At 34.6% G+C, this 22,157-nt stretch overlaps 1 protein-coding gene across 3 annotated transcripts in view; it reads right to left on the bottom strand.

Moving 5' to 3' along the window:
• Positions 1-21,312, bottom strand: part of CLEC2B (C-type lectin domain family 2 member B) — a 33,553-nt gene extending 12,241 nt beyond the window's left edge. The window contains exons 1-4 of one of the 3 annotated variants that reach the window (XM_064591583.1): positions 21,069-21,312; positions 12,370-12,456; positions 4,348-4,505; positions 565-668 (exon numbers count right to left, since the gene is read on the bottom strand). In XM_064591583.1, the coding sequence (XP_064447653.1) occupies positions 565-668; positions 4,348-4,505; positions 12,370-12,456; positions 21,069-21,138 (419 nt within the window). In that variant the 5' untranslated portion in view covers positions 21,139-21,312. The remainder of the gene's footprint in view (positions 1-564; positions 669-4,347; positions 4,506-12,369; positions 12,457-21,068) is intronic. The other 2 variants (XM_064591582.1, XM_064591584.1) reach the window with 2 other exon arrangements.
• Positions 21,313-22,157: the final 845 nt, after the last annotated feature.

Raw genomic sequence — 22,157 nt, 5'->3', positions numbered from 1 at the left:
CACCCCCTCCCCACAACAAAGAATTATTCAGCCCAAAATGTCAGTTGTGTTGCTGTTGAGAAATTCTATTATAAACTAAGTGGCTAAGTGGCTGGCAGTCACCATTTAGGGTGGTTATGTGGAGGTCATTTGTGCAGTAAATGTTGCAAAGTGGAAGATATGAAGGCCAAATAAAATCAGGTAAAAATGAACAAGTTTAACTTGAACTGTAAAAGATGTAAACAAACAGGTAGCATGAAGTTTGAAGAATAGATATAAATTGGAGAATATAGGTTAAAATCAGGCAAATGTTTTTTGGATTTTTTTCTTTTTTTTTTGGTCTGTGTTTATGAATCACCGGTCTTTATTTTCAAAATAACCAACTAAGATCTTCCCTCTTATATCCTGATTTCCAACCTCCCTGGTTGATTCTTGGAACTAATCTCAATACATGATACTGTTTTCCCTCTCATTTTTCCAACACACACCCAAACCTTGGGCTCTAGAGAAATGCAGCTAATGCAAAGGTTTTGGAGAAGACTGTGCTATCTAAATTTAAATAATACCCCAAAGAAAGAAACTCACCATTTGTTAAATATGGTTCCATTTACCCATCGTCCTGCTTGATTTTCTGTCATCTCCAGCCCAATCCAGTGATCAGAAGTGCATTTGTGTCGCTTAAGAAATGCCTTTAGAGATGAAATAAATTTTATATATTTTTTAGTTTTTACTACAACCTATTGTGTATCCCTTGCTTTGCAGGTTGTGAGGAGCAAGGCAACAAATGTTCAACTCCTGCTTCACCAGAAAATAGCAACAGGATTTTGAGAAAGCATTTTACCTTCTGACCCTTAGTTTTCTTACTTGTAAACAAAGATGTGAGATAAGTTTTCTTTAGGATACTTTTTGATTCCAAATTGATAGATATTCAATATGCAAATCTATTCCTCCAGGATTTTAATACCGTAAACTCCCAGAAAGCCAGCGTTTGCAACTGACTTCTTACACAGCCTTTCTAATCATCAGATACTTATTATAATGTTTTTCCACTTCCCAGTAAATACTACTATACTGATTTTAATGTTATATTTTACTTCAAATTCTCTCCCAAAAGGATCACATGGGCACACACACAGACACACACCCTCCGTATATCCAATTCCTTTAGAATTTAATTCTCAAATTTTATTTTTCTGCCCCAAATTTCTATTTCTAAAGAGATCATTCAGGGGAAAAATATAATTTTATCTTCATATTTCTCCTTCTCTCCTTATTCATTCAGTGTTGAAATTTCTTGCTGCTTGGAGCCTTTTTAACCACACAATTATATACAGAAAGTCACTGAGTCTATTATGCCACTAAATATCTGGGAAACCACAAACTTGACATTGTATCACTCCATGTTTCAATTTTATGATAGATATAAGGGATAAGTTCACAACATTATGGTCCATTCCTGTCTATAACAGTGACACTAATAATAACTTTTGACATTTTAATATACCATTTTCTGCAGCATTTCATAAATTTATTTGAAAAAAAAAATTAACTCATCGAGCTAAGCTTCGGGTTTATAAAAGAACAGATTAATTAAACACTGTCCCTGGATTCACAGGGTTTCATTTATAGAGAAGAAACTTATGTAAACATAGAGTTAGAAAATATCCTCCTGGGGTGCCTGGGTGGCTCAGATGGTTAAGCGTCTGCCTTCGGCTCAGGTCATGATCCCAGGGTCCTGGGATCGAGTCCCGCATCGGGCTCCCTGCTCCTTGGGAGCCTGCTTCTCCCTCTGCCTCTCTCTCTCTCTCTCTGTCTCTCATGAATAAATAAATAAAATCTTTAAGAAAAAAAAGAAAAAAAGAAAAAAAAAAGAAAATATCCTCCTGGATAAGGAGAAGAATGTGACTGTAATAAATACAAAGTGAAATTTTAGTTTATAAGACAGAAGTATCTGAATCTTTATAAGGCACTTGCATATAGGATGTGCTCTAAGAGGTGTATCTGGAGGGGAAGAATAGAATATTCCATAATAAATACAGACAACAAGAAAGAAGAGGACAATTCATATTCTAGGCTTAGGGAAGAGCTTGCCTGAAGGCAGAGAAAAATGTGAGAAAGGATAAATGTATTGACAACCAACAGTGTATATGTTATTGGATAACTGGGAAAATTGGATGAGTTTCAGTAGTTGTGGTCTTAGTGACAGGGAACAGGGATGTAAGTTTCCTAAAGCCTGTCCTAAGAAAAATGTTAATTATTATTTGCTTACTAAAAGAATACCCATGTGGCTTCTTGTTAAAGATGCAAGATAACTTTACATAAGTGGAAGTAAATATGAAAAATATTTCATGAAACAAGCTATATCCCATTTTAACTAAGGAAAACATTTTGTAATTTAAGTAAACATATATAATATTTTAATTAAGTTGTTTTAAATAAACAGTCCTTTAAAATTCTTCTATATATTATTTTTATCACTCCTTCACAGACAGCTTTTCCTCATTTTGCTTGTCACTTAAATTTTGCCCAGATTATGTAGTAAATATAGGAATCTATGACTTCCAAAATATATCAGGAAATTGTAGGATCAAAGTCTCTTTTCTTGATTCAAAGAGTACGATCATTCTTAACTGATATGTTTAATGACTTCTCTTAAGTTCAAAACTAATTATTTTGGTATGCTTTGATCTTTGTGTTCTATGATATTCACTATTTTTGTCAGCCTTTGCTGACAAGATTCTTATAAGTGAAGATTTTTAAAATATTTGCCTTGTTAATTCTTTACCTCTCAAAATTTTTACTAGCACTCATTATATTTCCATCTTGTTGCAAATTTAGACATTTTTCCCCAAGAGGAACTATAAAGGACAATTTAAGAATTTTTCAGAATGTTCATTGCAAAAGTCTTGCAACATTCAGCAGTGAAACTACTGACTACATACAGAAGATCTTCCTATTAATTCGAGTCTGCATCTTCCTTGATTTGCTGTGTCTACTGTTCACATACCTAGTTTTTTGTTTTATTTGGATTTCTATACCTTTTGTTTTAACCAAAATAGTTGAGTTTTCTTGCACTATAAATTGTCCCTGTCTGGTTCACATCCATTTAAATTTGAACCAATCTTTGCGCAGATTACGTAAATGTATTTTATTGACCACAGAATTAAGAGAATTCTCTTTTAACAATTTTAAATGCTGTGCTGTGCTGCTTAACATTTTAAACACTTAACTGCAAATTATTCAAGTTATCTTACTGCTTATATTGACCCCTTACCTATTTTTTTTATTTGAGTATAGATGATGTACAATATTACATTAGTTTCAGGGGTACAACATAGTGATTCAACAAATTTATGCATTATGGTACACTTATCACAAGTGTAGCTACCATCTGTCACTTATACAAGGCTATTACAATATCATTGACTGTATTCCCTATGTTGTGCCTTTTATTCCTGTGACTTATTCTTTCCATAACTGGAAGCCTGTACCCCCCACACCCCTTCACCCATTTTGCCCATCCTATCACCCCTTTCCCTCTGGCAACCATCAGTTTGTTCTCTGTATTTCTAAGTCTGATTCTGCTTTTTGTTTGTTTATTCATTTGGTTTTTTTAGAATCCACATATGAGTGAAATCATATCTTGACCCTTAACTTTTAAAGAAACTAAACAAGAGTAAAAATGTATGTTTATCACATAAGTGATTCAGGGGAAGAACAGATTTCACAAGTGCAGAAGTATGTAGTTTCACAATCCTTTGTTAAAGTTCTAGGATATTTCCTTTACTTATATAGGATTTTTGCCATGTAAATCAATATTTATTTTAAAAAGGGCCATTAAGCTTTTAATTTGTACCTGCCTTTATGGTATAGCAAATGTGGCAACTTCAAATAAAACATAGTGTGTGTTCAGTGGAAGCTCATGCTTCAGTCTAAGACTTTCAGTTACATATCTATTCAATTACTGGTAGTGAGTGCTCTGATGGAAGCTGCTACGGGACCTCAGAGAAAGCAAAGCAGGACTAAGTCAGAAGAAGTTTCCTCAAAGGGGGTAGATTGGAGAATCCCATCCTTCCTAAAACAGTTGTCTTTATGGAGTACTGACTTTTAAAAGGATTCCAAATATTATCAAGTTCTTCTATTTATACTCCTTAAAATACAAAGATACCTGTCAAGTCTACTACTTGATAAAAGTCTTACACTATTCAAACCAAACATCACCAAGTTTTTCAACTGCATCTCACATGGCGTGTTCTAAAAATCTTCTGCATAGACAGACATGTGAAAAATTTTAAAAATCATATTACCATTTGAATATTCCCAATGCCCCTACTTAAGAAATTGCATAAGAATTGCGTATCAAATTACCATTTCTTCCTCAGTGTCAATCATAGTCAGGTCAGCACGTTGAGTGACACAGTTGTGTCTACTTGAATTCCAATCCCCTTCTTCTTTAGAGAAATAATAGCATTTGTTTTGGAAACTAATCCAATCATCTGGGCAGGAATCCTGAGTACTCGTAAATACTAAAAGTGGAAATGAGACAAACACATACATTAAGGGCCAGATAAAATAATACGCCTCTGTATTTTGAGATCAATGGGGAAAGACAAGATTGTGATGTAAGTTTTTGATCATGACCAGAATTGCATATCTATCATGCAACAAGTTGAAAGACAAATTTCATGTTAGGTTAAATGACAGCAGTTCAGGATTTGACAGGACACTGATATTCCTTTCAACTTCAACTTGTGATCCTTCATAGGGCTACCAGTGTGATTTTACTTGTGTTAAGTCACCTATATAACTTTTGGGTAAGTGAAATATAACAAAATCCTAGCATTGTCTGGGGGTAATAAAAATACTAATTTATATTAGACTGTTATAATCTAGGACACATGTTTTAATTTCTAAGGAAGCAATTAAAAGAATAAAACAGAATATATAATTAACAATATGTGTGTTTGATTGCTTATTGTCAACTAAGTACCACTATCACTGTATGGCTCTGAGTTAGATGCTGAAAAGAACCCACATGAGATTTTGAAGGTGGAAGTAAAGCAGAAACTTTTATCCTGGGAGACCTAGGGCATAGGAACTTCACAGGCCTTTTAATGAGTTTGCCTTTGGTAGTCTTGGCAGCTAGATGTATTTTTAGACTTTCCTTTAATCTTTGGTTCTACAAACTCATTAGCACTTTAAGCCAAAATCATTAGTGACTATTTCTCCTCCAGCTACACAGCGTTCCAGACCATCACTCCTCAACTACTTCCACAGTGATGTTATTCCTAAATCCCATATTAAAGTCCTATTCTTGTAACATTTTTCAGTGTCTATTTTCCTGAAGGCACCCAGAGTGAATCAGTTTTGGGTACCAAAAGTGGGTCTAAAGGAACAAAACCTTAAGGATAAGATACGGTATTTATTGTCCACATGATTCATTTTAAAGGCATTGATTCAAACACCAGTCATAAATGGGATGCTGGTGATCTATGGTATGTGAAGATAAAACAAATTATCACCTACAGTCATCTGATGCCAAGTACCTATAGAAGGTAAAACTTTTTTTTTTAAAGATTTTATTTATTTATTTGAGAGAGAGAGAGAATGAGAGAGAGCACATGAGAGGGGGGAGGGTCAGAAGGAGAAGCAGACTCCCTGCCGAGCAGGGAGCCCGATGCGGGACTTGATCCAGGGACTCCAGGATCATGACCTGAGCCGAAGGCAGTCGCTTAACCAACTGAGCCACCCAGGCGCCCCTAGAAGGTAAAACTTTTAACACCTTTTTCTTTTTTTCAATTTTAATTCCAGTTAGTTAACATACATTGTTATATTAGTTCAGGTGTACAATATAGTACTTCCATGTATCCCCCCATGCTTATCACAAGTGCACTTCTTAATCCTCATCACTTATTTAACCCATGCCCCACTTCCCTCCCCTCTGATAATTATCAGTTTGTTCTCTATAATTAAGAGTATGTTTCTTGATTTCTCTCTCTCTCTTTTTTCCCCTTTGCTTGTTTGTTTTGTTTTTTAAATTCCACATATGAGTGAAATCATATGGTATTTGTCTTTCTCTGACTGATTTCACTTAACATTATACTCTCTAGCTCCATCCACCTCATTACAAATGGTAAGATTTCATTCTTTGTCATGCTGAATTATATTCCATTGTATATATATATATATATCACATCTTTTTTATCCATTCATCTGTCGATGGTTCACAAGGGCTACTTCCACACCAATCTTGGCTATTGTTAATAATGCTGCTATAAACATAAGGGTGCATGTACCCTTTGAATTAATGTTTTCATATTCTTCAGGTAAATACCCAGGAGTGTGATTGCTGGATCATAAGATAGTTCTATTTTTAAATTTTTGAAGAACCTCCATACTGTTTTCCGAAGTGGCTGCATCAGTTTGCATTCCCACCAACAATGCATGAATATTCCCTTTTCTCCACATCCTCACCAACACCTATTGTTTCTTGTGTTGTTGATTTTAACCATTCTGACAGGTGTGAGGGCATATCTCATTGTAGTTTTGATTTACATTTTCCTGATAAGTGATAATGAACATCTTCTCAGGTGTGTGTTGGCCACATGTATGTCTTCTTTGGAGAAATGTCTGTTTTTGTCTCCTGCCCATTTTTAATTGGATTATTTGTTTTTTGGGTGTTGAGATTTATGAGTTCTTTATATATTTTGGATACTAACTCTTAATTGAATATGTCACTTGCAAAATATCCTGTCACATTCCATAGTTTGCTTTTTAGTTGTGTTGATTATTTTCTTTGCAGAAGCTTTTTATTTTTTATTTTTATTTTTATGTAATTTGACACCTTTTTCTTTTTTTCTTTTTTTTTTTAAGATTTTATGTATTCTTTTGACACAGAGAGATACAGAGAGAGAGAGCATGAGCAGGGAGAGAGGCAGAGGGAGAGAGAGAAGCAGACTCCATGCTGAGTGAGGAGCCCCAATATGGGGCTCAATTTCAATACCTGAGATCATGACCTGGGCCAAAACCAAGAGTTGGTTGCTCAGCTGACTGAGCCAGCCAAGTGCCCCTACAAATAACCATTCTTAATGGAAAAATATTTTAAAACTTTCTCATGGATTTAAGAAAGAGATAAGGATGCAACCCTAACTACTTCTCTTCAACCTTGTACTGGAAGTTCAATCCAGTAAAATAAGGCAATACACTGAAAGTTATAAAAATTTCAACAGAATAAATAAAAGCATTTCTATTTGCAGATAATCTGAATGCTTACATAAACTTCTAAATGAAGATTGGCAAGTTATTTAAATTAATAATTAACATAAAACTCACATTAACAAATTTAGAAGAAAAGAAATCATATGATGTCGGCTTTCAGATCACAATGGAATTAAACCAGAAGTCAATAACAGAAAGATAGATGAAAGATTTCCCAAAACATGTAGATAAAACAACAAAGGTCTAAATAGCACATGGACCAAAGAAGAAATCTCAAGAGAAATTTGAAAATGTTTTGAACTAAAGAAAAATAAAAACACAACTTATCAAAACTTGTGGGATGCAGTGAAAGCAAAGCTTACAGGAAAATATATAGTATTGAAAGCATACTTTAGAAAAGAAAAAGATCTAAAATCAATCATCTAAGTTTTCATCTTAAAAACTAATAAGAGAAAATTAAACTTAACTAAACAGAGGAAAATAAATAATAAGGATTACAGCAAAAATAAATGAAATTGAAAGTAGGAAATTAACAAAGAAAATCAACAAAATCAAAAGCTTGTTTTTTGATGAACAATAAAATCTTCTACCCAGGTTAACTATGAAAAAAAAAAAAAGACTCAAATTAATAATATCAGAAATGAAAAAGAGGACATCACTACAGATCTTACGGAAATCAAAAGGATAATAAAGGAATACTATGAATAACTCAGTGACCCAAAATTTGATAACCTAGATGAAATGGACCAATTCTTTGAATAACACAATCTTTCAAAACTCAAATGAGAAGAAACAGACAATATGAATAGGCTATTAAAGAAATTGAATGAATAATTAGTACTATCCCAAAACAGAAAGCACCAGGCCCAGATGGGTTCACTGGTGATTTGTACCAAACATTTAAGGAAGAAATTATACTAATCCTCTACAATCTTTTTCAGACGATAGAAGCAGATGGGCTACTTCCTAACTCAATCTATGAGGCAAGCATTACCCTAATACCAAAACCAGACAAAGATATAAGAAACGGAAACTACAGACCAGTATCTTTCATGAACATAGATACAAAAATCCTCAACAAAATATTAGCAAATTGAATCCAACAATATATAAAAAGAGTTATATACCATGACAAAGTGGGATTTATCTCAGATCTGCAAGGCTGGTTCAGCATTTGAAAATCAATTAATGTAATCTATTACATCAACAGGCTATAAAGGAAAAATCACATGATTCATGATCCTATGAATAAAATACTTGACAAAAACCTAACACTCGTGACACAAACTCCCAGGAATCTAGGAATAGAGGGGGAACTTCCCCAACTTGATAAAGACTATTTACAAAAATACCCTACAGTTAATATAATACTTAATGGTGAGAAACTGGAGGCTTTCCCACTAGAATGAGCTTTCCCTTCTCACCACTACTTTTCATTATATTAAAAGTTCTGTGTAATGCAATAATGCAAGAAAAGGAAATCATAGGCATACATATTGGAAAGGAGAGATGTTCAGAGATGACATGATTGTTCTATAGAAAATCCGAAAAAACTAAAAAACAAAACAAAACAATTCCTTTGTTCAGAGATGACATGATTGTTCTGTAGAAAATTTGAAAGAAGTAAAAAAAACCCCAATTCCTTGAACTAATAAATAATCATGGCAAGGTTGGAGGATACAGGTTAACATGCAAAAGTCAATTGTTTTCCCATGTACCAGAAATAAAGAAGTGTAATTTAAAATTAAAAATAAAATATGATTTACATTAGAACCCCCCAAAATTGAATACTTATGTATAAATCTAGTAAAATATATACTATATTATCTATATGAGGAAAAGTACAAAACTCTGATGAACAAAATCAAAGAAGAACTAAATAGTTTTTAGAGAGACATTCTATGTTCATAATTAGGAAGACACCATATTGTCAACATGTTAGTTCTTTCTGGACTTGAGCCATAGATTTGATGAAATCCCAATCTAGGCAGGTTATTTATGAATACCAATAAACTAGTTCTATTTATATTGATTTATATTGAGAAGCAAAAAGTACAGAATAGCCAACTTAATTTGGGAGAAGATAAAATTGGAGGACTGATACTACCCAACATCAAGACTTGCTATAAAGCTACAGTAATCTCTAAGACAGTGTAGTATCAATGAAAGAATAGACAAATAAATCAATGTAATAGAGAAGAAAGATCAGAAATAGACTCACACAAATGTAGTCACCTGAACTTGGACAAAGAGCAAAGGTAATATAATGGAGCTAAGACAGTCTTTTCAACTAATGGTGCTAGAACAACTGGACATTCACAAGTCCACGCAAAAAAATGAGTCTAAACACAGACTTTACATCCTTCACAAAAATTAACTCAAAACATATAAAAAACCTAAATGTAAACACAAAACTAAACTAAAAACAAATGTAAATGTAAAAACAAACTAAATGTAAACACAAAACGAAGCAAAAAAATTTCTAGAAGATTTCATAGAGGCAAACCTTAACGACCATGGATAAGGTGATGACTTTTTAGATACAACACCAAAGTCACAGCCTATGAAAGCAATAATTGATAAGCTGTACTTCATTAAAATTAACCACTTTTGCTCTGTGAAAAACAATGTCAAGCAAATGAGAAGACAGACCACAGACTGGGAGAAAGTATTTACAAAAGACTCATCTGATGAAAGACTGTTATCTAAACATAGAAAGAACACTTAAAACTCAACAATGAGAAAAGAAACAACCTAATTAATAAATGAATAAATGGTCAAAAAGCCTGAACAGACACCTCAGCAATGAAGATATATAGATGGCAAATAAATATAAGAAAATATGCTCCACATCACGTCATCAGGAAAATGCCAGTGTAAACAATAATGGGATACTCCACACCTATTAGAATGGTCAAAATCCAGGACGCTGACAATACTGAATGCTGGCGAGGAGGTGGAGTAACAGGAGCTTCCATCCATTGTCAGTGGGAATGCAAAACAGTACAGGCACTTTGAAATACAATTTGGAGTTTTCTCACAAAACTAAACACATTCTTACCATACAATCCAACAAGTGCACTCCTTGGTATTTACCCAAAGGAGTTGAAAACTTCTGTCCACACAAAAACCTACATATGGTTGTTCATGCAGCTTTATTCATGATTGCCAAAACTTGGAAGCAATCAAGATGCTCTTCCGTAAGTGAATAGATAAATAAACTGTGATACATCAGACAATGGAATATTATTCAGTGCAAACAAACAAAAACCTCTCAAACCATAAGACACAAGGGATCCTTAGATACATATTAGAAGTGAAAAAAGCCAGTCTGAAAAGACTACATACTATATGATTCCAACTGTATGACATTCTGGAAAAGTCAAAACAATGGAGACAGTAGAAAGATTAGTGATTGCCAGTGGCTGGAGTTTGAGGAGAGATGAATACATGGGGCACAGAAGTCTTTTGGGGCAGTAAAGATGCTCTGTAGGATAATATAATGAAGGGTACATGTCATTATACATTTTTCCAAATTCAGGATGCACAATACCAGGAATGAACTGTAAAGTAAACTATGGACTTTTCAATAAATTGTTTCAGATCAGAAGGCTATTTGAATGAAGAAAAATACATTTGACATTATACCCAAACACAACAATCAATTTCAAAAGCGTTATAGTTCTGGGTGTGAAATTAGTAAAAATATAATAAATGTTACAATGGAAACTCTAGAGTAATATCTTCATGCATGTGGAGTACAGTAAATTTCTTAAACAGGATGTAAAACATAGTAAAAAGAGAGAAAAAATTTAAAAAATTAAAACTACCGAAAACTTAAGAACTTCCCTTTATTGAAAGACATCATATAGAAAATAAATGTAAGCTTCATAAAAATTTTTTACTATACTTATATTTATATAGTAGAAGATATTTACAATAGAAATACAAAACAAAAAACAAAGTTAACTCAATAAAAATATGGACCAAGTATTTGAATATACCCGTCACAAAATACTGCGACTAAACTATAAATACAACAAGGAGCTTAACAGTATTGGTCATCAGGAAAATGTCAACTAAAGTCACAATAAGGTATTAACACACACTCATCAGAATGGCTAAAATAGGTAAAACTGACAACAAAGTGTTGACCCAATGTTAAACAACCAGTATGTCATAAACTTCAGGCTAGATTATCTACAATCTATGGAATTATTTACTAAAGCTGACCTACACATACTCCATGGTTTACTAATTCTTCTCATAAGTATATCTTAAACGATACCCACTATTCACTAAAAGTCTAAAAGTATGAGGGTGTTCAAATCAGCATAATTTGCAGTAGTCAAAATGTGTCCAAATGTCCATCAAAAGTAGAGTGATTAATAAATTAATATATAGCATGAGATACTCTACAGCGAGGATCCGAAAACTACACCCTGAGGCCAAAATCAGAGCTAAAAATGTTTTTACATTTTAAAAATAATCGACACAATAATAAATAATAGAAAATCAAAACAATTAAAAGAGGAGTAATATTTTGTGACACATGAAAATTATACAATATTCAAATTTCCATGTTTAATTTTAGTGAAACACAGCAAGGTCAAGTGTTTATATATCATGTGTGGCTCTATTTTCACTACAAATGCAGAATGGAGTACTTGCAACACAGACTGTAAGGCTGACAAAGCCAAATTTATTTACTATCTGGCTCTTTGCATGAAGTTTTTTCAACCCCCTTCAACAATGAGTCAATGAACTTCTGCTACATGTTATGACATGGAAGAATCATACAAACATGATATGGAACAAAGAAAAGATGCAAAGAATACATAAAATTGTATGATCTTACTTATAGAAAAAATTTTAAATGGGCAAAACTAACCTATGCAACAGAAATCAAAGTAGTGATTGCCACTGCTTTGGGAATGTTGGGTGGAATGGGAGATTATCAGGGTGAATGATTTTTTCTTAATCATTTTTGCATCTCCCAATACTTTACATAGGTCATGTAATTCATAATAATCCATTCATTGATACTCATTAAATCACAAATAATGGGAAAAGAGTAAGAATAATGAGAAAAAATCATGATTGAGGCAGAAAAGAAAATGATCATTCAAAAGAAAAAAATAAGTAAAGAAATAAAAAGTGTAATTTACTCACCTAATACAATTAGAATAATATTAAAAATTAAAAATATTGCAAGTGTAATACACACACAAGTTGTCTTCTTACACTTGTCCTTTACACCTGAAAAAAATTAAATTTAGAAACAGGTAAAAGAAAGACTAAATTTGCATTCATAGCCATAACTAACAAACTTCTTTTGGCAATTTATTCTGATATTTCATAAGATAACACAAACATATTATTTGTTTGATATATGGAAAAAAACCCAACCCTATTTTTTTGAAATTTCTCAGTTCATCTTTACATTCAATCTAAGTGTCACCATTGATTTTACTGTCATAGTCCAAGGAATCAAATATGTATAATTCTTTAGGGTAGAATTTCTTAAGACCTGGAGCTACCCCCAGGCCTTCAGTATCCTTTTTCTATGGTACAATATCACTACATCCTAACACTCCTTGAATATTTTTAAGAAAATCTACTTTCTAACTAATGAAAAATTTATTTTAAAGGATAGATAGTATAGCATATTTGAAAGTTCATAAGTAATCAATCCAAAGATTTGGAATTGAGATTTTTTGCTACAAACGAGCAAAGGAATTTGAACAAGACATTTTTTTTGTTGTTGTTGTTTTCTGGCCTGGTATTATTAGTATCCATTTGGGGAAAAAATGGTACATAAGTTTTTTTGAAATAAAACTCTTTTGTTATTTTATGTGATTATAAGCATCCTTAATGTAAAATTTTATGCAATTTTAAATGTTACAGGAGGTACTTACAGACGATAAACTTATTGAGGGCATTTATCATTCCTATCTTTTTCCTAGTGAAGAGCTATTCTTTTGTTGAATAAACATTTTTCCTTTGTGGATGTATGAAAGATATTAAATTTAAAACACATCTAAGGGGCACCTGGGTGGCTCAGTCATTAAGCGGCTGCATTTGGCTCAGGTCATGATCCCAAGGTGGCTCCCTGCTCAGTGTGGAGCCTGCTTCTCCTTCTCCCTCTGCCTGCTGCTTTCCCTGCTTGTGCTCTCTCTCTCTCCATCAAATAAATAAATAAAATCTTTTTTTAAAAAGATTTTATTTATTTATTTGAGAGAGAGAGAGAAATGAGAGAGAGCACATAAGAGGGGGGAGGGTCAGAGGGAGAAGCAGACCCCTTGCCGAGCAGGGAGCCCGATGCGGGACTAGATCCAGGGACTCTAGGATCATGACCTGAGCCGAAGGCAGTCGCTTAACCAACTGAGCCACCCAGGCACCCATAAATAAAATCTTAAAAAAAATAAAACACATCTAAATTTCTACTACTTAGACATAACCAGCATTATCATTTGGGTTAGCATCCTTCCATCCATATATCTCTCTAATCTTATTTTCACACATATAACCTCCCCTACAAATACACATGATTTTAAATGAGTACAATCATCACGTACCCACTGTTTTATATTCTAATGTTTTCAGTTAACAGTTTGTTTTTCTCATGTGTGGTTGACTGTTACGAATGACCCCCAATGAATCATGCCCCCTGTGTCCACCACCCCTTTGACACATGATCCTGCTCCTCCTCCCATCAAGAGATCTACTGTATTCCCCACCACTTGCATATGAATCACCTTGTGCCTTGCTTTAACCAATAGACTGGTAGAAGTGACACTGAAACTTTAGAGCCCAAGCCTTAAGAGACCTTTAATTCCTACTTTCACTGTTCTGGAGCCCAACATAACAGAGGATACATGAGCCATTCTTCTTGAATCGGTCCTTATCCCTAAACCTTAGAACCACAAGCAATACAATGATTGTTGTTTTAAGCCACTAAAATTTGGAGGTGCAACAGCTGGATTTATACATCATGTTAAAGAATAATTTGACATTATAAATTTAATGACTGATAATACTTTTATGTAGCTATACTGTTTTAAAAAAATCCTTTTCTGATGGGTATTTAGGCTGTCCCATCCTTTTTAGTTTTTTTTTTTATTTAAAAGATTATTTATTTATTTATTTATTCATAAGAGAGAGAGAGAGAGAGAGAGAGGCAGAGGGAGAAGCAGGCTCCCAAGGAGCAGGGACCCCAATGCGGGACTCGATGCCAGGATCCTGGGATCACGACCTGAGCCGAAGGCAGACACTTAACCATCTGAGCCACCCAGGCGCCCCGACCACCCTTTTTAGTTTTAACCAGAATTAGAACTATAGTTTAAATGTCTTGCATGCTTATCTAATTATCCTGTTAAGAAAAAAATGTCAAAGATAAATAAATTGGCATATATTGATTAGATGTTCTTCCAAAAGTATGAGCTATCTACACTATCATGCGTAACATATGAAAATATTGGTACTTATAAAAATTCATAATAAAGTAATTTTTAAGAAGTACCATAAGGAGGGAGAGGGAATGAAGCAAAGAGAAAACTAGCATTGTTTTTGAGCCACCAGACTGTTATTATTTCAACCATGTGAGAAATATGATTAGGAATTATGTCTAACCTGTGTGTTTCTGCCAAATTTCTGAAAAGTCCTGTCATTAGTTGTGCATTTCTTCTGACCATCTGGAATTTCAAAGCTACATAAGAAGCATCAACTGCAATGCTTCACTTGTGTACCAGCACTGTGTTTATTTGTTCATTCTTTGACAAATATTTACTGATCACCTACTATGTGCTAGTTTCCATAAATATAATAATAAACAAAATGACATAATCTGTGCTCTCCTGGAATTTGCATTTGGTGGAAAAGACATAGTCAACTGAAAAAAAAATTTAAAAATTACAGATTGCAACAAGAGCTGGAAGGCAATAAGCAGGGTGATAGATAAAGGGAAAATGACCAGAAAAGACAGCGTGTGTGTGGGGGGGGGGGAATTGGGTGGAAGCGACATTAAAACCAAAACGTAACAGTGGCCATTTATGTGAAATAAACCAGAGAAAGCATTTTAAGCAAAAAGAACAGCAAGTTCAAGTGCCTTAAATCAGGAAAGAATTGAAAAGAATGTGGCCAAGTAGAACAAGTTTGATAAGGTCGGAAGTAGCATGGAATAGTGACTAGTTAGGAGCAAAATGATGCTAAGCATTGAAGGCTCTGGGAAAGAACTTGACATTCTTCAAAATATAATGGAAGCCACTGAATTGTTTTAGGTGGGTGTTTGGCACTGCTACATTTATGCTTTTAAAAGTTCCCTGTGATTGGGGCACCTGCGTGGCTCAGTCATTAAGCGTCTGCCTTGGGCTCAGGTCATGATCCCAGGGTCCTGGGATCGAGCCCCACATCGGGCTTCCTGCTAGGCGAGAAGCCTGCTTTTCCCTCTCCCACTTCCCCTGCTTGTGTTCCTTCTCTCGCTGTGTCTCTGTCAAATAAATAAATAAAATCTTTTAAAAAAATAAAAAGTTCCCTGTGACTAGTGAGTGGAGAGACTATTTAGGGAGCTATAACTCTAATCAACTGAATTATGGGGATCTCATAAACAAGGGTGGTAGCAGTGGAGGTAGAAAAATCTAATGGAGCACTTGGAGGCCACTGATATCCTTGATAGAATGGTTTCAGAGTCACACAGAATAAGGGCATGTTGCTGGAAGTAAGGAAGTAAAATCAGCATGTAGACTCAGAGAACTTGTGCTGTGTGTATGAGAGCAAGCAAAGAAGTAGTTAGTTAGAACGAGATGGGTGGTTATTATAGGTTTGTTTTTTTTTTTTTAAGATATAACACATAATGTTTCTTTTATGAATTTGGGCATGATTTAATATGGAAGGGATAGATTGCTAATGCAGGCAAGAAAGGGAGGGAATAATTAAATTAAGAAGAAGAATTCTTGCACAGTCTACAGGGGTTGTGGTCTGAAGTACAAATGGAGGGGGTATTCCTAGGTAAGAGAAATGACCCTCCCTCAAATGTACCAAAGACATAAAGAGGAGAAACAAAACATACACCTGTGTTTTCAGCCTTTTATTTCTGTATATGCCTCAGTTCCAAACTGTAGTCCAGGCTCTGTCTAATGGGGTTTTGATCACCTTTCAAGTGTCACCTTATTAATTTCTCGAATTCCCTATTACTTTTCTTCAAATATCAGGTATCAAGAAAACAAGTCCCCAAAACTGCTAGAACTCATACAGGAATTCAGTAAAGTGGCAGGATATAAAATCAATGCACAGAAGTCAGTGGCATTCCTATACACCAACAACAAGACAGAAGAAAGAGAAATTAAGGAGTCGATCCCATTTACAATTGCACCCCAAACCATAAGATACCTAGGAATAAATCTAACCCAAGAGGCAAAGGATCTGTATTCAGAAAACTATAAAATACTCATGAAAGAAATTGAGGAAGACACAAAGAAATGGAAAAACATTCCATGCTCATGGATTGGAAGAACAAATATTGTGAAGATGTCAATGCTACCTAGAGCAATCTACACATTCAATGTAATCCCCATCAAAATATCATCCACTTTTTTCAAAGAAATGGAACAAATAATCCTAAAATTTGTATGGAACCAGAAAAGACCCCGCATAGCCAGAGGAATGTTGAAAAAGAAAAGAAAAGCCGGCGGCATCACAATTCCAGACTTCAAGCTCTATTACAAAGCTGTCATCATCAAGACAGCATGGTACTGGCACAAGAACAGACACATAGATCAATGGAACAGAATAGAGAGCCCAGAAATGGACCCTCAACTCTATGGTCAACTAATCTTTGACAAAGCAGGGAAGAATGTCCAATGGAAAAAAGACAGTCTCTTCAACAAATGGTGTTGGGAAAATTGGATAGCCACATACAGAAGAATGAAACTGGACCATTTCCTTACACCACACACAAAAATAGACTCCAAATGGTTGAAAGACCTCAATGTGAGACAGAAGTCCATCAAAATCCTAAAGGAGAACACAGGCAGCAACCTCTTCGACCTCAGCCAAAGCAACTCCTTCCTAGAAACATTGCCAAAGACAAGGGAAGCAAGGGCAAAAATGAACTATTGGGACTTCATCAAGAGAAAAAACTTTTGCAAAGCAAAGAAAACAGTCATCAAAACCAAAAGACAACGGACAGAATGGGAGAAGATATTTGCAAATGACATATCAGATAAAGGGCTGGTATCCAAAATCTATAAAGAACTCATCAGGGCGCCTGGGTGGCTCAGTTGGTTAAGCAACTGCCTTCGGCTCAGGTCATGATCCTGGAGTCCCTGGATCGAGTCCCGCATCAGGCTCCCTGCTCGACAGGGAGTCTGCTTCTCCCTCTGACCCCCCCCCCTCTCATGTGCTCTCTCTCATTCTCTCTGTCTCAAATAAATAAATAAAATCTTTAAAAAAAAAAAAAACTCATCAAACTCAACACCCAAAGAACAAAGAATCCAATCAAGAAATGGGCAGAAGACATGAACAGACATTTTTCCAAAGAAGACATCCGAATGGCCAACAGACACATGAAAAGGTGCTCAATATCGCTCGGCATCAGGGAAATCCAAATCAAAACTTCAATGAGAATACCACCTCACACTATTCAGAATGGCTAAAATTAACAAGTCAGGAAATGACCAATGTTGGCGGGGATGCAGAGAAAGGGGAACCCTCCTACACTGTGGGTGGGAATGCAAGCTGGTGCAGCCACTCTGGAAAACAGTATGGAGGTTCCTCAAAAAGTTGAAAATAGAGCTACCATACGATCCAGCAATTGCACTACTGGGTATTTACCCCAAAGATACAAAAGTAGGGATCCGAAGGGGTACGTGCACCCCGATGTTTATAGCAGCAATGTCCACAATAGCCAAACTGTGGAAAGAGCCAAGATGTCCATCGACAGATGAATGGATAAAGAAGAGGTGGTCTATATATACAATGGAATATTATGCAGCCATCAAAAGGAATGAGATCTTGCCATTTCAATGACGTGGATGGAACTGGAGGGTATTATGTTGAGCGAAATAAGTCAAACAGAGGAAGACATGTATCATATGACCTCAGTGATATGAGGAATTCTTAATCGCAGGAAACAAACTGAGGGTTCCTGGAGTGGGGGTGGATGGGAGGGAGGTGGTGACTGGGTGATAGACACTGGGGAGGGTATGTGCTCTGGTAAGTGCTGTGAATTGTGCAAGACTGTTGAATCTCAGATCTGTACCTCTGAAACAAATAATGCAATATATGTTAAGAAAAAAAAAAAAAGAAGAAGAAGAAGAAGAAGGTAGCAGGAGGGGAAAAATGAAGCGGGGGAAATCGGAGGGGTAGACGAACCATGAGAGACGATGGACTCTGAAAAACAAACTGAGGGTTCTAGAGGGGAGGGGGGTGGGAGGATGGGTTAGCCTGGTGATGGGTATTGAGGAGGGCACATTCTGTATGGAGCAGTGGGTGTTATGCACAAACAATGAATCATGGAACACTACATCTAAAACTAATGATGTAATGTATGGGGGTTAACATAAGAATAAAACAATTAAAAAAAAGAAGAAAAGAAAAACTATGATCTTAAAAAAAAAAAAAGAAAACAAGTACTTTTCTCCTTTTTCTATATCATCAGTCAAGTCAATGTGTCATTACATGTATACAACACCAGACTCAATAAGATGCCTGCGCCATGAATGTGGCAAAGAAACAGCATGGCATGCTATGGTAAGTGTAGCACAGAAATAGGGGGACTAAAACCAAAAGGCTAAGTGATGTTGGGATATATCTTTTCACAAATAACCAGAGAAAAGAGATGACTGAAGACTCTCTCGATGTTTCAATGCCACAATAAAGTTAGGAAACGTCATATAACCCAGAAGAACCCTCCTCCCCCGCACTCTCAATACCACCAAACAGCACAGATTAAATGTCCTGTCAGTTCAGTGGGATGGGGACTTGGAGTGACTTTTAGTTTGATACAGGACACTAATGAATTGGACATGTACTGCATTTCTGATATGCGGATACATATTTAAGCATGCTACATGTTCATTCTCTAATCTGTCCTGAGCCCTAAAATCTACTTTTCTACATTCAGTATAAATGGCTTTCATTTTATAAGTTCCTTCTCTTTATCCTTATACTCAATGATCAATACCTGCACATGCACAAATTATCCAAAAAACAAACAAACAAAAAAACCCAGAAAATATTGGTTTCCCTCTGTGAATTTAGTAGTGAGAGATGAATTTCAAAGAAGTTGCTCAGCCCTTATAATGTGTGCAACAAAGGAAAGTAAAAACAGATAACATCCCCGGGCAGCTCAATGAAAACCTATTAATAATGTAACTAAAATAGTTCTAAATTCATCCCTATCATAATCTAAACAGTTAAGGATTCCAATTACTTTCCCCATAGAGCTGACTCAAGTAATTTCTCTCAGTTTCTGGCACTGATCTCCTCTGTGCTTGATTCCACAGCACATATTCTAAAATTGACAATGATCTCCAAGTAGAGATAAGAGGAAAAATCCAGGGTGACCAGTGAATTTAAAACTCAATAAAATACACTTTTTCTTAACTGACAGCTATGGGGAAAAAATTAACAAATTACTAATAAGAAAGAATAATATAAAAGAAAATATTAAAAATAAATTATATCATGCACTAAATTAACTATTACAATGGTGTTTATAAGTTCAAATTATATATCTATGTATGCTATATATAATACACATATACTTAATATTACTTCATAAATTACAGACTATATTTGTAATATATATCATTTATTCATACATAAAATATATAAATTCATATTGATGATTGATATTTAGGGTAGAAATTAACATTGATTTTATGAGTGGCTAGAAAGCATTCTTAAACTTTTGGTTCTGATATTTTCATATTATCATATAATATTTGATCCCATTGTACCCAACCCTCTTTGATCTAACCTTAGACAGAATTATCAAAAAAATGAGGAATAATTATGCATTCTAATATGAACTGCAGTAACAATAACTTTTGACTGTTGCATGCACTAGTAGACTGAAAAGAAATTAAATGGCAAATGCTTAAAACCAACCAGAGTCCCTAAAATGATTATTGTATTTAATGGATTTAGCCTCTCTTCTTCACCATATTTTGACTATGAAGACCCTTGTTGAAATACCTTTGAAAGATTTTTCTGCTAGATTTCAAGTTTGGATCTTACATATTCTGAACTTGCTAGTTAGTATGTCCAAAGCTACCAAGTTGTTTTCTAGTTTCTACTTTTAGTTTTAAAGTGCATTTTCTTTTCTTATCTTTCTTAAGGTTGCCAGAGACATCTTCAAGGACATCAGAGTACTAGTGATTGTTCAGATAAGAGGAGGATAGGGAGATAATCTTTCTGCTATTAAGTACCCCAAAGTCTGGCTTATCATGACTCCACTCACTGTCCATAAACAATCTTTTAAGACATTAGAAATATTGGCCAAATTTTTCATATTGTGTCTGCATTCTGGGCCTTGAATGAGTCTGTGGATCAAATTTAACATTTTCTCCAGTTTTAGTTTTATTATATACTTAGTAATAATGAAATTAAATCTTGAATAGTTTTAAACTGTGGTTAATCTCTCTCCACTATCAGTTAAAATAATCTCCATTCATAAGACAAAATAGCCAATTACAAATCTGAATTTTATTGTCACAATTTTCATTTTATGGAGATGTTAACTCAAAGAAGGATTTTTCTGCCCTGATTAAAAAAACAACAAAACCCATCCCATACCTTGGAAGGCTTTTAACATAATGTCATAATTTCCATCTATAACTTTCATTCTGAACAACTGTAAATATCCTTACCTTGTTTCTTTTCATGGGTTCTTTGATTCCTGTGATCAGTCTGGGTGGCTATCTGGGGGCTTTGTGTCATCTCTTCCAAAACCTCTCTTCAAAATTCTAAATTGAATGTAAAAATGTTATTAGTATCTTTAATAGAAGCTCCAAACTAGAGTTATTCTACTTTAGAAAAACAAAGCGACGTTAAGCAGTATTTCTCAAAATGAAAGTAACAGTGTGTCTGATAGAGTCAAACTATTGTCTAAGCACAATTTCTTCCTGTAAAATGAAAAAAAAAAAAAAGCACCATGTGCTGAAGAAAGAGGAAGTTCACTAAAATGTAAAAAAGTAACAAGCTCATAGATTCCTATTTTCTTGATAGAGGATACCCATCAAACAAAAAAAATATTCAAGAGGCTATTTTTTCGATTGTTTCAAGAGTAATACATAACTAGTGTCCTTCCAGGGCCATAGGAGATAAGAATATTAATTAATTAAAAGACATGATTTAAGACATGTGCTTAGACATGTGCTCAGACACAACAATCCTAGGTTTAGAAAGACAAACTTAAAGGTGATGAAATCAAAGATAAGAAAGCTATGTTTCAAGCTGACTACTAAAACAAGAACAAAAACAATTTTCTCTCTTTCTCAGACGCTATCATGGCCATATGCACACCTACACACCCCTAACAAACAGAAAACAGAAAGAGAAAAAGGAAAATAAAGTTAAAAGGTACCCAGAATAGTATCATCAATATTCAAGGTGGTAATGCTATTAGGCTAGAGTTAGATTATCAGGAAACAATTTTCTTTTCAAATCTGTACTCATCAGAATTTTCAAATGATTTGATATTCTCTTTCAATAAATACATTAAAAATCTACAGAGAGGCAGCTGATGTCCTACAAGCTGCTTCAGAATTAACGCCGTATTTGTTCTGACAGGGACACTGTGAAGGGAAAAGGAAATGAGAATGGAGAGGAAAGTAGAAGACAAAGAAATGAAAGGAAAAAAAAAATGTGAACAGAATAATCTCATTTAATATAGGATTAAACTCTCCTAGATGGCCTTGACTATATAGCTCCGGTCACTACTACCATCACTCAAAACA

Source organism: Mirounga angustirostris, unplaced genomic scaffold (genome assembly GCF_029215605.1).
Source record: "Mirounga angustirostris isolate CCGP_5_RB_7025 unplaced genomic scaffold, mMirAng1.0.hap1 SCAF_5, whole genome shotgun sequence".
NCBI lineage: Eukaryota > Metazoa > Chordata > Mammalia > Carnivora > Phocidae > Mirounga > Mirounga angustirostris.
The sequence above is the reverse complement of the archived record's forward strand: the minus strand, read 5'-3'. Positions and strand labels throughout refer to the sequence as shown.